Source organism: Pseudochaenichthys georgianus, chromosome 14 (genome assembly GCF_902827115.2).
Source record: "Pseudochaenichthys georgianus chromosome 14, fPseGeo1.2, whole genome shotgun sequence".
In the NCBI taxonomy this organism is placed as follows: domain Eukaryota; kingdom Metazoa; phylum Chordata; class Actinopteri; order Perciformes; family Channichthyidae; genus Pseudochaenichthys; species Pseudochaenichthys georgianus.
In genome coordinates, this window is record NC_047516.1 from 27,900,758 (window position 1) to 27,917,200 (window position 16,443).

The 16,443-nt window shown below is 41.1% G+C and overlaps 1 protein-coding gene across 1 annotated transcript; it reads left to right on the forward strand.

Moving 5' to 3' along the window:
* The first annotated feature begins 696 nt into the window (after nt 1-696).
* On the forward strand, nt 697-16,438 carry zswim7 (zinc finger, SWIM-type containing 7). Its single transcript, XM_034099456.2, has 5 exons — nt 697-832; nt 2,299-2,320; nt 3,244-3,346; nt 10,881-10,985; nt 16,093-16,438. The coding sequence occupies exons 1-5, from the start codon at nt 751-753 to the stop codon at nt 16,201-16,203; spliced, it is 423 nt and encodes a 140-aa protein (XP_033955347.1). The 5' UTR covers nt 697-750; the 3' UTR covers nt 16,204-16,438.
* The last annotated feature ends 5 nt before the right edge of the window (nt 16,439-16,443 follow it).

Genomic DNA, 16,443 nt, shown 5'->3' on the forward strand with positions numbered 1-16,443 from the left:
CAGAAAAATACCTTTATTACTGCAGTAAAGTGGATGAGATAATGCACAACTATAGGCCGATCTCACAGAAGATATTTAGGTGCTTTCCATTTAGGTGAGCCAGCTCCTGGAATCTGGTACTGTATAGAGCTGTCTCACAGCAGACATTATGATTCATAATGCCAGTAAAAGCAATAGTAGTAATGAACTTGATTGTGGTTCTATTCCATTCAAGTATTGCGGTGTGTTAGTGACATGCACCAGGACCCTGGAAACCGATGTGGAATGGAGAAGAAATCTGTGTTCTCAATAACACTTACATTTTGCTATATTTCAAAATCGTTGCTATATTTAAAAATATATAGCCTGACATGGCAATAGTCTGGCGGTGCATTGGGAATGTTGTCCTGAATTTGCATGAAAGTATGTCTGGGATTTGCTCTATACACATTCACCTAAAGAGACTATTTTAAGGATTAAAGCAGGCTATTTTCCCAATACTTGTATTGGCTACTCTTAAAATCAAAAGTAAATGTGCCTATGTAGTAGCAGGAACTTTAAAATTATCTCTACTTCGTCCTTTTAGAAACGTTGAAAGGCCTAAAAGCTCAAGGGTCTCCGAACAAATACAACGCTTGAGGTATGTTGGCTTTTATTTTGGAGGGAAATCAGACATTCGAACCGGATGTCGTTATATTTTGGTCGCAGTTTATTGGCTACCGGAGTTGGTGACTTCCTGAAACGAAACTGTCTGAAAAGTACACATCCATAATGAAGATGCGTTCGTTCTTACCTGCAGTTGCTGAACAGCTTTTCCGAGATATTCAAAAAGCATACCAGGAAACTTCCCAAAGTAAGACGAGGCTGGTAAAGAGAGACAGACCAAACAATTATTCCCGGGGGCAGTTTTAGTGGAAAAGTAGCTGTAGCACTACTAGCTTTAATATAGGAGAACGTGGCACACTCGCTTGACTATTTGAGCAAACTTAATGTTAACTTACCATTGGTTAGTACGCCGTAGTTAACTTTACATTAAGTCAAAAACAACCGTCGTTGTGTGCTTTAAAGTAGCGTTCATGCAGCATTTCTTACATGTTAACTGTTGTTGTATGATGTAGTTTAATATTTGGCCTGTAGGAGGCGCTGCTGGTACACACTTCTATCACTGTACACTAGTTTAGGTTTACACACCCGAGGAATAAACAGGGCGTCTCTCACAGCAAACACTAACAGGAAAGTACAGGTGTGTTCCTCTGTAATGACTTCCAAATGTATGTGTTCACTTAAAGTGTTCAAACCTATTTAATAACAGACATTGGCTTGTTAGAAATCTCAGTTGGTTCTACTAATATTAACAAAGGTCCTGTTCTGTTTGTGTGTCCCAATAAGTCATAACCTGAAAAAGAAGCAGCTAAGTGGAATCTAACCAAAGTTAAGTTATAACTAGAGGTCTATCTTGCATGTTTGCTTAATTGAACATAATGCCATAATTTATGCCCTTATTTTCTGGGGAAAAAAAGAGGCTTATCATTAACAACATGATGACACTGTCTGAATCAACAAATGACAAACATTTTTGTTTCATCACATTCTTAAATTGTCACGCAACATTACCGTTTCTTAACACAAGTTGCATACAGTTGCCCCCGAAGTGTTTTTATCGTCACACAACATAGAATGTGGGAAGGTTATGCCAAAAACAAACCCACAACAAAGTTTTGTGTATATTGTCCATAAAGGATTATATCGAATCGTAAAACACAACTGCTATGCCTCATTGGGCTTTTGTTACCATTATTCAGTGGGTTTGGTCCATTTATTAGAAAAACAAACTGAACCACTGAAACGTTGGCTTTATGAAGAGTTGGTTTATCTGTATACTGAAGTCAGGCCCAGGGACTCAACAGTAATGCAGGTTTGAAAAGTCAAGCCACAGCCGTTTTACAAGACTCAATGCCATTTCAGCAGTCGTTTTCACCCGTATTTTCTGAAAAAGTCAGTAGACTCCAACCCATAACTGTCTGGCCTCTACATTGTTGTATCACTAGGAGTGGTAAACACATATACTAACAAGTAGCATTACCACAATGTAAAAATATGATGTAGTCTTAAGGTTCTGTTCTGTGTTGTGTATTTTAATATCAAATCTTTACCTTACACTGCAGGAAGATTGTGAATTTATGAATGTCTTCAAAACTGATTCCACCTACTAGATAAATAAGTATAATTGAAGTTGTATCACTCTTCAATCTGTCAATTTCTTTTAGTAATCATGATCACACATTTTAAAATATGTTTTCATTTTTCTTTCTTTTGCAGTACCTGATGACCTGCTTATTGCGTAAGTATCAATTCATCATTCCCATTATTATCAATTAACTTCCATCACAGATATGAACCTACAGCCTACAATCACTAACACTGTTTTGAAAGTTTTCCTCATTTCTCACGGTAGTCATCTTTCCTCATCAGAGTAATGATCTAAGTTAAGTGCAGAAGCCACACTGCGGAGGATGAGAGGCCTTTTTGTACTGTCTGGGTTTGTGATGTAACACTGAGACACAATGTCATGATGCTGCTTTGTGTCTTTACAGAGAAATGTTCCTGGCTTTCATAGTTGTTCACTTAGTGAGAGAGAAGGTTGCTCACTGTCTGGGTCAACACGGCCACATCCTGTATGTCGGGAAGCTTTGGTTTAGGGGCTCTTCATCATTCACAGGCAGACTTAATCCTATTTTTACATTTGTCTCCTGGTTTGTCTCATATCTGCCTCATGAGAAAGATATGAAGAAAAAAACAACAATATTTGTTTCATTCATTTCAGAAAGAGGGTGAAAATAGGTCCTGTGGAGAATGAATAATTATAAAATAGATTTAAAGAATGTACAAAAAAAGCTTCAGTTTGGTTTCAAGCTAAATACAATTTTTTCTTCCATCTCTAGCACGGACTTTAAAGAAACTGTTATAGTGTTTGTCTTCTACGATAAATGAGCAAGTGCTTCACCTTAGATTCACATTGTGAGAAGATCCAACAGTGATACAGGGTAGAAGTGATTGTTGAAGAGGCAGGTTCTGGTTCTTCGACTAACTGTGCCTGAAGTTCAGAGCCGGGGGCTGCTAAAACATGCTTATTTAATTAGGAGCTCCACCGCAGGCCTCACACACGATGCAATGTTCACAAAAACTATTTCAAACTCCTACTCAGCAGTTTCTGTATTTATGCCATGTCAAATATCTGTCTGTGTTTCTTCCTCGTTCTTTCAGGCTGAAGTTTGTTTTCGGGCCGTGTGCGCTGCAGGCTCTGGACCTTGTTGACCAGCACTCAGTCACCTGTCTGTCATCTCCCAGTGGACGCAAAGCTTTCCAGGTCCGTCATGCTTCTGTCAAATCTTTAGCTTTTCAAACTGTACTTGCAGTGTACCTTACACTAAATCATCACCATAATAAAAAAGTCGTTCCAACCTTAGTTACAAATTCAATGTGAGCAGGATTATATGAATCCCTTTGAATGAAACCAATGGAATAATCAGGATTGAATGCCCTATCTGTAAAGACAATGTGAACTCTGTCAAACCCACTTGAGCAGCTGATCTTTTAGTTTGAACCTTTTGATTCATGGTTTCATAACAAAAACGTCCCATCAGTTGGTTATCTTCATTCAATTAATGTTTTCAACCTGTGGCACATCCATTAGTCAAGTCCCTGCATGCCTCACACAAACACACACTACACTACTGTGTGCTAATTGAAGCTCATTTAGCATGTGACACTTTATAATGGTATAATAGAAACACTCGGGTGGATATTAATAGTGAAAAAAAAGTTTTGCGGTCTTGTATTGCCAGATAATTCATGATATGACATTGAGAACATTTAGATTTCCCTCCCTGATAGTAAATCCCCAGGGTGCGATTTTTGACCTGAGTCACCCTCTCCTCAAAGAGGCAGCCCACTGAGGTTGTGGTCATTGGACCCACATTTCCTGTAAACTCCTTCAGGCCCCTGCAAAAACAGATTTATAAAAGGAACTGTACAACAGCTCAATGCAGCTAAAAAAAGACATGTTCTGTTCTTTTGGGACAGACAATTGTGGGCGTTTTTACGGTTTTATTTAGTCTAATTTCCTTAAGGCCTGTCTGACAATAGTGGTCAAGCAGCATATACTGGAAAGGCTATTGTCCGTTATTATTCTGTTCTGGAAAATAGTTTTCCCCTCCAAACTTATGTCGTATGTTTGTGGCTCTGGTTTCTCTGAGAACAAATCCAGAACAAGTTTTATACTTTTTTGGTACTCAACCAACAAGCAACTTTCACAGAAGAAATATGTAATACTGTATAGATACATGTGTCAGATTTTCCAAATATGATTGGTGCTTTGTGATGTTTAGATTGTGAACAGTTAGGTCTGTGATTTGCGGTGTATAAACTGAGGTTTTAATGAATTGATTGAAAGTTAACTTGCTGCAACACTTCAGTTTCAACATGACTCACACATACAGACACAGACCGCCATTCACACACAGCTGTAGGTATATTTTGTTGTCAGCCAACTGTTCTTAGCTAATTAAGGTTTGTTTGCTTTGGTATTTTAATGCATTAAACAAACTATATATATATTTATGTTGTCACCTTTGTCAACTTGGAGGATTTTGCTAAGCTGTTTGTTCTTGTTTAGCGCTTTATGCTAAGCTGAACTTGCTGCTAGCTATAGCTTCATATTCACTGTACAGACATAATTCAAATGTATCTTATTATCTAAATAGAGTGATTAAGGGGCATCTTCTAAAAAGTCAAATAATTGTAACACGTAACAGAACCTCCCTTTAAATAATCCACTTTATTACAACCATTTGTTGTTTTGAAGTGCAAACTTTAAACGCTTAAGTCTTACACGGCCAAGCATTGTTGACTTTAATTAGAGAGTAAATAGTCAGGTTGCATTTTTGAAGTACTCAGAATTCCAAGTGAAACATTCCTGATGCTTTTCCATCGTCATGTAGGTACAGGCTTTTGTTTTGGGAATGCCAGCGTCACCTCATGACTTAATTGGGAAGTTTTACAAGATCAACAGCATGCTAATATATCACATAACGTTCTCCTTTCTCTTTGTTATAACTCTTGCTGGTTTATTTTGTGTGGCATTAGCAGTAGTGAGTGTTGCTTCTGTGATGATGGCAGGTCTGTTTAATGTTTGAAACGTTAGTGATGCATTAAGTGAGACTATGGTTTACATAGTGTCGGTTTGAATGCTGTCTCTAAGCCGTGACAATAATATTTAGCTTTCCCCGCTCTCTGACTCTCAGATTAATCTTGACAGTGGGTGCTCCAGAAAGCTGCTGCTGGAAAACAACCAAGCTCTTCCCACCTAAATATCTGGAACCAGAACATGGCTGGCATGGCATGAAATGTAACTTAAGATAATCACAGACTTAAAAAAAATGGAAGATCGGTGAAGAAGTTCTCTGATGATCAGGCTACATGTTTCCCCCGAAGTTGAATAATATTTGGTGAGCATCATGTGAAAGGAGACTGTTTGTAATCCTCTCCAAGAGAATGAAAGCAGTGACGTCAGATCCTGAAGCAGTTGCTCATTTAAAAAATAGAGCCCGACAGTCATTAGTCATACACTTGTCAGGAGTCCTTACAAATAGTCTGTGTGACGTGTGCAGGATGAGAGAGCAGATTTCTCTCATCAGATCATAAAAGGTCATCTTTATGGGGCCCTAATACGCTCATATTAGGTTCATATTTGTGTTTTGTGTTTCTACTGTGACATGTCTCCACGCTTTAATGTTCGAAAAGCTCTTTATTTTTCTCTTACTGCCTGTGATGCAGCACCTCTTTTCACCCTCTGTCTGAAACCAGAGCCCAGTCTGCTCTCATTGGTTAGCTAGCCAGCTCTGTTGTGATTGGTCAACCGCTAAAAGCACTATTGGGTGAGCCTGTTTTTTCTGACAAGATATTCTATTAAGATATTCACAAATGTTCCCGATAATAGAAATTCGGCTAATGTTCCCATCCTTATATATGAATGAAGAGAACTTTTCAGCACCCTATATTTAGTTTGACATCGTTGATAAGTGTCTGTTCCTGATCTTGTTTGTCTGTGGCAAACAGCAGAAATAACTTGATTAGGTGATGAGAGGGGAAGTAAGGATGCAGTACTAATGCAAATGCCTGGTGTTAAGATGTGGCAGTACTTCAATACACCTTCTCCAGGGGCATTACGTTTCCAAACCACAGTCCTGTGACAGGAACGCAAAACAAGGTTTATGTGGAAGGCTTTTTAGCACTGGAGGTAGTTCATCAGCACTCCCATGAGAGACAGGCAATTCTTGAATTAGTCATCCCAGTCTTTATACAGTGTGCTGGAGAACAGATGCAGTGGTTGTGAGTCTTAATGGCTTCCCAGAGCTTTATACTTCCCTGAAGCCTTAGTGGTGTGGAACCAGGGGACAGAGCGCCAGGACTTTGGACCGCCCTCTGTCTGCTGCCAACTCTCCCAAAAGGTATTCCTGTGTGAGCCAGCATTTCAGAGCTCTGCCGAGGCTTTATCTGTTCCTTCCGCAGCGACTGTCTGAATGGCTGATCTGGATGTATAGTGTCGTTTTGAGGGAGACCTGGATACCTGCCAGGCAGTGAAAGCCTTCAGTTTGCGGTGTGAGCTGCAGCAGAGCCACATCATCTATGATGACTGCTTACAACAAAAAGGCCCAGAGTGTGAGCTGGTTTTCAATAAACCTGGCTCTTTGGAGCAGTAGAGGTCCTTGGCTTGGTCTCCACAGTCGTACTGTTTCCATCCTGCAGTGCATGGAGCTTTATTCATCTGCACTGAGGTGCTTTAAGCCCATGTATTTGTCTCTCTTTATGTCTTATTTATAATTAAGTGTCGCGTTGAAGACGTTTTTTGCTTTCGTAAGTCACAGGGAAAGGTGATTTATCCGAGCTCTGGAGAATAATGGAGCCAGCTTTGTCATCTTGGGAGGCATTAGTTATTGTGCAGTGTCAAGCTAATCCAAAGACTTAATGTCCTCATGTGTCATGTGCATCAGGACGAGACTTAGATCACTGTCTATGGCTGGGAGTGAACTACGTACGGCTTGTTTAAAAATGCATCGTCTCTATCTTGTTTCCTCAACATACCTAATGTGAAATGATGTTGATGGTGGAAGCAACCTCAACCGGCTTTCTGTCACTTTTATGAAACATTAAAAATGAGAGTCCACTCAAAACTATCAGGTTAAAAATCTGGTTTTCTGCATTAATATCTTAAATGTTATTAATACACATACTTATTGTTGTTATATGTTGTCATAGAATGTGCACTTCTTTATGTTTGTACTAATATTTTTATTTTATACTTAAAAGGAGCAAGTGTTATGAAATCTAAATTACCCTCAGGGAATAAAGTATGAAGTATGTTTTACCATAACTGTAGTTGGGATATTTCAGGCATTTTGGACTGTAAAATCCCTTTTTAACAGAACTGGAAATTGAAGAATAAGGATTTAAAATCATGTCTTTAGCATGTGCTGTGACCCTGAAACGGTAACACACTCTTTGAGATATTCCATCCGAATCAGTTTATGTGACGTGATAACTTACAGCTGTGGCGTAGATTAGAATACTCATATCCCAGTAAAATACCATGACTTCTTACATAATGTGGGAACAGTTTGATTTCACACACAAGCAGCTGCAGATGACATCATCTTTCTCATCTCTCTGCAGAAGACTTCATAGAGATCTTGAAATTATCGGAAATTACAACAAAACACTTCTATCACTTTGACATTTGGTAATACACCGATACAGTTAGTTGATTTAAAAATTTGAGGTGAGTAAACTAATAATAATAATAATAAATTATAATTCTATAGCGCTTTTCTCGGACTCAAAGACGCTTTACAGTGTGAGGGAGGGGGGTAGACCATGAATGTATAGGGGTAGACAAACAAGGACAGGCAAAAACAACAAAACAAAACAACTGGGTTTGATCCAGCAGTCATGGTTAAGGTTGTGGAGAGAGATAGAGGAGAAATGGCTGACTCCTTTCATGTCTCGACTAGCTGAGAGACATTTGGAATGATCTTGTTTTTCTTCATGCCTTTACTGTCTACACTGCTCCTCAGCGGCCACACGCACAGCCAATAAAAACAGCATTGTGATCCTAATCGGTGAACATTCTCCATCATAAATAAACCGCCCACGTTTATCTCTGTCAATGATCTTTCAAATAAGGCCAATACATATAGGCTCAGAACAGTCTCATAATACACACATGCACACAGAAGGATTCACACTTGTATTTCTTGATCCGCAAAAGGATTCACACTTGTATTTCCGGATCCACACTTGTGTTTTTCAATGCACACACAAATGTGTTCCGTTTCATATACATGTAAATAAAATCCAAATACAGAAAAAAGTTTTACATATGTATTTTTGATCCTCACATATTTGTTTTCCGTTTAAAACCGCTGAACCTGCAAACACAAACAGCTTTCTGTGCATGGATCGCTGTGCATTCGTGTGTGGGTTTTTTGAGACTCCCCTGACGCTCACCCGATTCGTACTTGTAATTTTTTCTATCTATAGCCAATCAGATGTCTCCTTCATTCTAAGCCAATCACATGAGCGCGCCCCCACGAGGGTAGATTTCTGAGAAGGGTCTAGACCAGGGGTCTCACACTCAAGGCCCGGGGGCCAAATCCGGCCCGCGACTTCATTTTATGTGGCCCCGCAAGAGCTTGCAAAGAATATAATACGTTTATTATAGGTTACATGCCACTTTACAGAAGCAGGTTGCCCATAAACTACATGTCCCACAATGCATCTTGTTTTGTGACATGCCCACTGACTTGCAATTATTTGCCCTGCACTTCTGCTTTCAGACGTAGTTAATTACTAAGTTATTATCCTATCCGATAATAATGAAATTCAGAGGCAATAATGTAATATAATACATTATTTTATATATATATTATATATTTATATAGTTACAACCGGCCCTTTGAGTGCAACCTTTAAGCGAATGTGGCCCGCGATGAAATTGAGTTTGACACCCCTGGTCTAGACTCTAGCTCATGGTCTAGCTGCAGCCGCGGCCAGTACACGGCGGTTCACGAGGGTACACGACACGCCCACCTGACACGACACTACGGTGGCTGAGAAGGGTCTAGCTGCGGCCGCGGACAGTGGAGGTTGAACCAAGCGGCGCACTCCTTTGGGAGGAGTGCTCCGGAGTCTTGTGGCCAAACGGCGGTACTACACTTGCTTTGTGGTCTCTAACTCGTTGGATAATTTTTTTTAAACTAAATAAACTACCCAGTATGAACGTTCCCGGGTAGCAGTTCTCTTCCCTCCCTTCAACCCTAACCCTAACCCCCATCCTAACCCTAACCACTCCCTACCTTTTTACCTAATCCATTATTCCTTCCTCCCTCCTAAACCTAAACCCCAAAACCTCTCCTACTGTAAGAAATTAAAATCAATGTGTATACTACATGGGCTGTATGATGTAAATCTCATCAATTCTGGGGACGGGTTGGCTCTGGGGACGGGCGGCGCAGTGGTCTGTGCATCCGATCATCAGATCAAGGGGGAGTGTTGGGGAACTCCAGTTCGAAACCCGCTCCTGCCGCCACTGCGTCAGGCCGTTGTGTCCTTGGGCAAGACACTTCACCCGGATTTGCTCCTGTGGGTATTGTCCACAGTACATGTATAATACCAATGTATACTTGTAAAAGCGCCTCGATGACCTCGAGGCGTGAAGATGGACGGTGTGGCGCAGTGTGCTGTGCAATGATCATCAGATCAAGGGGTGAAACCCGCCGCTGCTGCGTCTGTAAAGCCGGTGTGTCCTTGGGCAAGACACTTCACCTGAACTTGCTCCTGTGGGTATTGTCCACAGTTTCTGACCATTGCATGTATGATATATGTGTAATGTGTGTATATGTAAAGCCAGTCATTGAAAAAGCGCTATAATAAATGTAAGGAATTATTATTATTATTAATTCGTTTTTAACAGTGGTGCCTCTCAGCCACCGTAGTGTCGTGTCAGGTGGGCGTGTCGTGTACCATCGTGTACCGCCGTGTACGTGTACTGGCCGCGGCCGCAGCTAGACCATATTGAGATTTCTTGCGTTCATGACACTATACGCATTTTGCGCAGTCCGCACTCTCGCTAAACAGAGGGCGGAGCTTCAGGTGATCATGCAGAGCTGCGTGTCTCCGTCAGACTCAGCAGATGATCTGATCCCTCTCTAGACAGCTTCAGTCACTTCACCTCGTCCACTGTGTGTGTGCCTCTCTGTGACAAGCTAAACATCCACGTAGGTCATCATGTCACAGTCTAAAGTTAAACTGTATTCACAAAAGTACAGAAAGGAGTGGGAATCAAACCCTGAGTTTAAAGAATGGTTGAAGCCATTTATTTGGAGATGACACACGGCATACTATACTGCCTTTATTGTAAGGGAGATTTCTACGAACAACTATTTCTACTTTTTCTAATAGAGACATTTCTGATCTACTGTCGTCTGGATCCTTGAAGGGGGTGGAACGTTTTTTCCGTGATTACATTATGCAAATTAGGCGATGAAGTCATGTAGTGACTTCTGACGACTTTTCGGACAGCCAATAGCTACTTTCCTTACTATGGAGTTGGCAACACTCGAATGCACAGCGATCCGTGCACAGAAAGCGGTTTGTGTTTGCAGGTGCAGCGGTTTTAAACCGAAAACAAATATGTGTGGATCAAAAAGTGTGAATCCTTTTGCGGATCATGAAATACAAGTGTGAATCCTTCTGTGTGCATGTGTGTATTATGAGACTGTTCTGAGCCCATAAATATAAGCATTGCCATATATTTACATTTGTTTTGCATGAATCTGTTGCAGGTGATAGGAGGATCGGGGCGTTTGTACACATGCTTTGTGTCCTGTCACTACTGCCCGTGCCCGGCCTTTGCTTACACCGTGCTGCGCAGAAATGAGGGCCCGCTGGTGAGTGTCCCACAGTGTTACACACAGGCTCAACACTTTAGAGAATATGGCTGGCAAGTTTAGCTTAATGAGAATTTTATTTTCTTTATGCATATTTGATCAGATTCTGATTGAAATCATTTTGCTACTCTCAGGTGTGGGTTTTTTTTTCTTTCAAAAAGGTATTGCAGTATTTCAGACACTACAACATAGAAATGCTTTTTAATTGTTTTATTTTTGAATAAATTAACCCAAACTACTTTTATGATTCTACATGATAAATTACATTTTTTAAAAGACTGAGACTACCGGCCTCCCCCCTTGGAAAAATATGCCATATTTTATATTTAAATATAACATGCATGCAAATTAGTCGCTTTTCGGCGCCTCCCGCTTTTTTAACGCTGATGATGTCACAGGGTGACCTGTGTAATTCGTGGAGAACCGACACACGGACTGACTGCCAACTTCTCTCTTCAAAAAATGTTTAAGAAATCTAGACCGCAAAAATAATTAAACAAGCGAGTCCCTGTTTTTCCTGGCCAAGGACAGGTTCCTTGAACACAACACGAGCGTAACGTGTCATCACGTGGTGTAGTGCTGACGGAGAGCACCGGAACGCCGCTCCTGCACAAATATTGCAGTACCCATAAGGAGCCGTGCCGCAGTTTTTGCGTGGCTGTGTCTTTAGTTGTAAGCCCAGTGGCGATCTGTTGTTATTAGTATCTGGCAGGGGCGCCGCCAGGGATTTTGGGCCCCATGAAAAGATATCACATTGGGCCCCACCACCAGGCCCAGGCCACGCCAACCAAGCACAATTGCTGTAACCACCCCTCCAGAACCCAACCGACTCATTTATGCTTTAAATAACTCTACCTGTACAGGCTTGCATCTATCTTGTAGTCCAATACTAACTGCACTATATTTACTGACACTGAGCGGTGAACATATAACACTGTGCAGACGTGCAACATTCTGCTGCAGTAGAATTCACTATTTGATATAACACTAACATTCCTGACAATAGACCTCAATAGTCATCTTTTATGGTGTACATGCCTTTTTAATAACATTTTTGAAAGGAACATTCATAAATGAAAATAAAATGACCTCTTAAATTAAAATAAAGTGAACATTAACACCAATATTATCATTTATAAAATGCTATAACAAAAAAAAAAACATAAGCATCAGATTATTCAATTAAATATACATACTACGAAATAAGCGGGTATTAAAGTGTAAATGGACAACAAAACAGAAATGGAAATGAAAAGGCCTGATGGTGGTGCTAAATCAGAGCCTATTACCTGTTCTCAGTCTTTTTCTCATCATGCATCTTGTGTGTAGTGATCAGGTAGTGATCCAATATCGTTACCATAGCCTTGCCCTTTAACAGTTATTACAAGCCCTGGCTCAGCCTTACTCACCAAGAGCCCAGCGCCTAGCCTTCTTACAGGCAAAGACACTGATCAAGTCCTTGAAGTCCAGCTTCCTAGCCAACTGGCTTTCAATGGACAGCATGGCAAGACTGCAAAGCCTTATGGGGGGACAGGGCTGCGGAGCCTAAAGATGGATCTGTTGGTCCTGGCACCAGGGGGAGGGACAACTGATTTAGTATGAATTTCTGCTAAAAATGTACCTGCATTTATTAAATGTCAGCTAAAAGAGGAGTGAAATTAAAAACGTCAGCATTTTCTGTGAAGATAGTAACAGTACTTAATGTCAGCAAAACATTACAATTGTTATTTACAATGGACTACGCTTAGCTAACAGACTAATTTCCACCACTCATAGACCACACCCACCTTTTCTTTTGAAAAACTGGGTGACATACTGTCGCCCTTTAGTCCCTCTCTCTTGTCTTTCTCTCCTTTATTTTCTTTCTTGAAAGCCTGACTTTGTCGTACACACGTAAATACTAGCATCCCTGGTCCTAACATGCTCTCACTCTCTGCCAGAGAGTGCGGTGCCACACAGCGTTTGGAGGCAGGACCAAACCATTACATGTAATGTAAATAGAGGGGGGTGGACTAGGGCTTTGGATAATTAACTTTCGGAAGAAAAAAAGTGAAATGAATCGTACGTTTAGTGAGTACATCATCAATTTGACGTTATATTAATGTTAATTGTTGATGATTGATGAAAGGTTACTTAACATTTTTTTCTTAATGTTCTAAAAATATTTGTGGCCCCTGTCATTCATGGGCCCTTAGAATCGTCATGCGTCATGCCACAACCGTGCACATGCATGCATGCCTGAGTCATGGTAAGATATCTGGATTAAGAGGTTGCTTTTTCTTTGCACACCATGAAAGGAAGGCAAATGAATGGGATGTGATTCTAGTATTTTTAAGCAGAGGTTGAGTTTAATCATTTGTACGGCCCTCGGAGGATGTTGTAAAAATTGAAAGGAAAAATGTTCCCCACCTCTGCTGTAAATAATAATAAAAACCCTTGATTTATAACTTAACATCTCTGTCTCCTATTGATCAGAGTATATTATAAAGAATAGCCAGTTAATTGAAGCATTATAGCACAGGCCTTTGTCAAATGGTATATTACGCTGTTTTTTTCCTGCTTCGAATAGTTCTCTCTTTTTTCACCATACGTGTGTTTGCATCCCTGATTCAAGCTCTTTAGAGAGACCTTAAAAATAGAGATTAACAAATAAACTTGCTTTTTTTTGTTTCAGAGTAGTGCCTTCAGATAAACCCTTCACCTTTATTCGGCCTGTGCTGGGAAACCCAGGCCCCCAGAATAACCCTTCAATAACTCTCTCTCCTATTTGCAATATCTTCTTCAAACAAGGCCAAATGGGTTATAAACTTAAAAAAATATATTTAGCTCATAACTTTTTTTTGTGATGACACATAGAGGCACGTACACAATGTTCTGCATGTGTTAACTCTATATGTACACCAACCAACAGAAGTACACATCTGCGATACATTGTTAGTACAGCAGCATATTTACTCTCTGCAACGTTTCACAGCCATTGTGTCTTGTCAATCATGCGTGTATCCTGGAGAAAACTGCCGCCCAGGCAAAAGTGTAAAAAAGCACCCGTTGAAATATGTGTAACAGATGTAATGTGGTCAGGTTATGTTCTGGTCAGCGAGGGGTGTCTTTATCTGACCGGCTGTTGCTTTAAGTACTGCTTCGAGCATCAGGATAAGTTTATTCCCTGGAGGATGCTGCTAAAATCAGTGTGAGAAACAGAGACCATGAGAGTTCATCTCTGAAATCATTCCCCATGGAAACAGACTGAACTATTCACTGCCTCATCAAACTCTCCTGCAACTTTTAAATCTAGGTAGATGGAGTTGTTTTGTGATGTTGCATGTGTGGAAGCTAAGATGCAAGACAAGGCTCATGGTGGATCAGATTTTCAAGACGAGAGCAGTATCATTTTCAGGATCATATTTGTATTTTGTGCCTCCACTGTGACATGTTTAAATGCTTTAATGTTCAAAAAGCTCTTTATTTTTCTCATACTGCCTGTGCTGCAGCACCTCGTTTCACCCTCTGTCTGAAACCAGAGCCCAGTCTGCTCTGATTGGTTAACTGGCCTGCTCTGTTATGATTGGTCAGCAGCTTAGACATGATTCGCCCCTTAGCCTGTACAATGTGTAGGAGCGCTTGCCAATAGAAGCCAGAGTGTTACATTGTGATGTCACTATGTTCAGAAGAAAACAAATGTGTACAATGGAGGCGTTTCAGGCCGGGGGGGAGTGAGAGAAACTGCCTCTTGAGGGAACTTTGGGATTTGAGCCTTTGCAGACCATTTACACAAACCGATATAACACACTACATGAAGGGATCCCAAAGCACCAAAAAGCACAACAAGGCTCCTGCAAATCCAAAGTTAAAACCTTATAAAAAGAAGAGACATTCTCTCAACAGTCCTCCTCCGCTGGAGCCATCCTGTTACTTCAGGGGCACTGTAATTTCCAACATTGCTGGATAAGGCAACACATGGTCCATACGGCTCTGACAAGTAGCTCAGATAAAGGATCCCCCCCCTCCCACAGCAGACTGATAAGTCTACAGGAGAAGCTAGTAAACAGACCTCTGTCCTTTCCACCACCCTCTGCCTCATTGCTTATGTTGAAACACTCATCCACAGGCATGTTAGTGTGGAGGAAATCTCATGTAAAATGCATGGATAGGCTGAAGGTGGAAATAAGTCACTGATTAACATGTTGATGTTGATAGTAATGAGAGGAGTGACACATGTTCACTGACTCATGCACACGGACGCTGGACTGCATGGCTTTGCGTCATTTAGCTACAAGAGTTACGTCTAGTTTAACACACACCGTTAGGAAAAGAATACACTCATAATAATCAAAGTGATATCAATATTAGATATACTCCTTGCAGTTGTAGCTAATGACTTGTGTTGAGGTTTAATCAGTGGGGACATTTCCAGCAGCAGCTCCTCTCTAGTCTGACTTGAAATGACCAAAGCGCCATTCTTCACCTCTGTGCCATTTATCACACTGATGTTCAATGACTGAGGCCCCGGTCACACGAGGACGAAAAGGGTCGTTTGCGTTACTGTTTAGTGTCATATAGACCGTTCGGCCACACGAGGACGACCGAATACGGCACTAAACTCTGCTGCTCACCCCCGCGTCAAAGTAAACTGCACACTGAATTCAGATTATTTATCTTTCTCTCGATATGGACCTAAACGCGAGTGAAGTCTAATCTGACAGGACGGAGACACCTCTCAAACTACCTGCACTAGTTATAAATATGTTTATTTTTACTGTCGGCCGGGTCACTCATTACTGGATCAGCTGCTGCATGAAACAGACCGGTTCCCTCGGCCCCCACCGCGGAGAATAAACAGAAGGGCAACCATGACAACCATGCTTCTTCGCTGCTTTTGTGGAGGAAGTTACAGCGCCACGTACAGGCTCGTCATATGTACTGCAGCTTCTCCAGCGGTTGGAGCTAAACGGAGCGGTCTCGTGTGGACAGACTAGAGACACTATATCCGGTGAATATTGCGCGTGGACGGAAGCTTTTTTGCGATTGCCTTTGCGTTAATCCTATGCGTTTAGCCGTTTTCGTCCTCGTGTGGCCGGGGCCTGAGTCTGTGCTCTTTTGTCCACAGTGTAAACACATCCTGGCTGTGTACCTGTGTCAGGCCATGGCTGTGACTCAGCAGGAGAGCGTGTCTGATCCGCAGATGTCCGCACTGTTGAGTGGGACAGCCCCTCTGTGACCCCCAGGTATGTTCAGTACTACCCCTAAAGAACGATGTTCTCAACCTACACGTTGGGTCTCTGCAGAGGATCGGAGGACGGGAACACAACTGCAGTTTATACTCTTTAATTTGTCTCTCTGTAAGACACCAGATATGTCATGTGTTTCTCTGGAAACTACATTTTTTGCTTCTTTTTTAAAAACCTGAAAAATGTCATTTGTAAATATAAATCGTATACATTTTTGTAATAAAAACTCA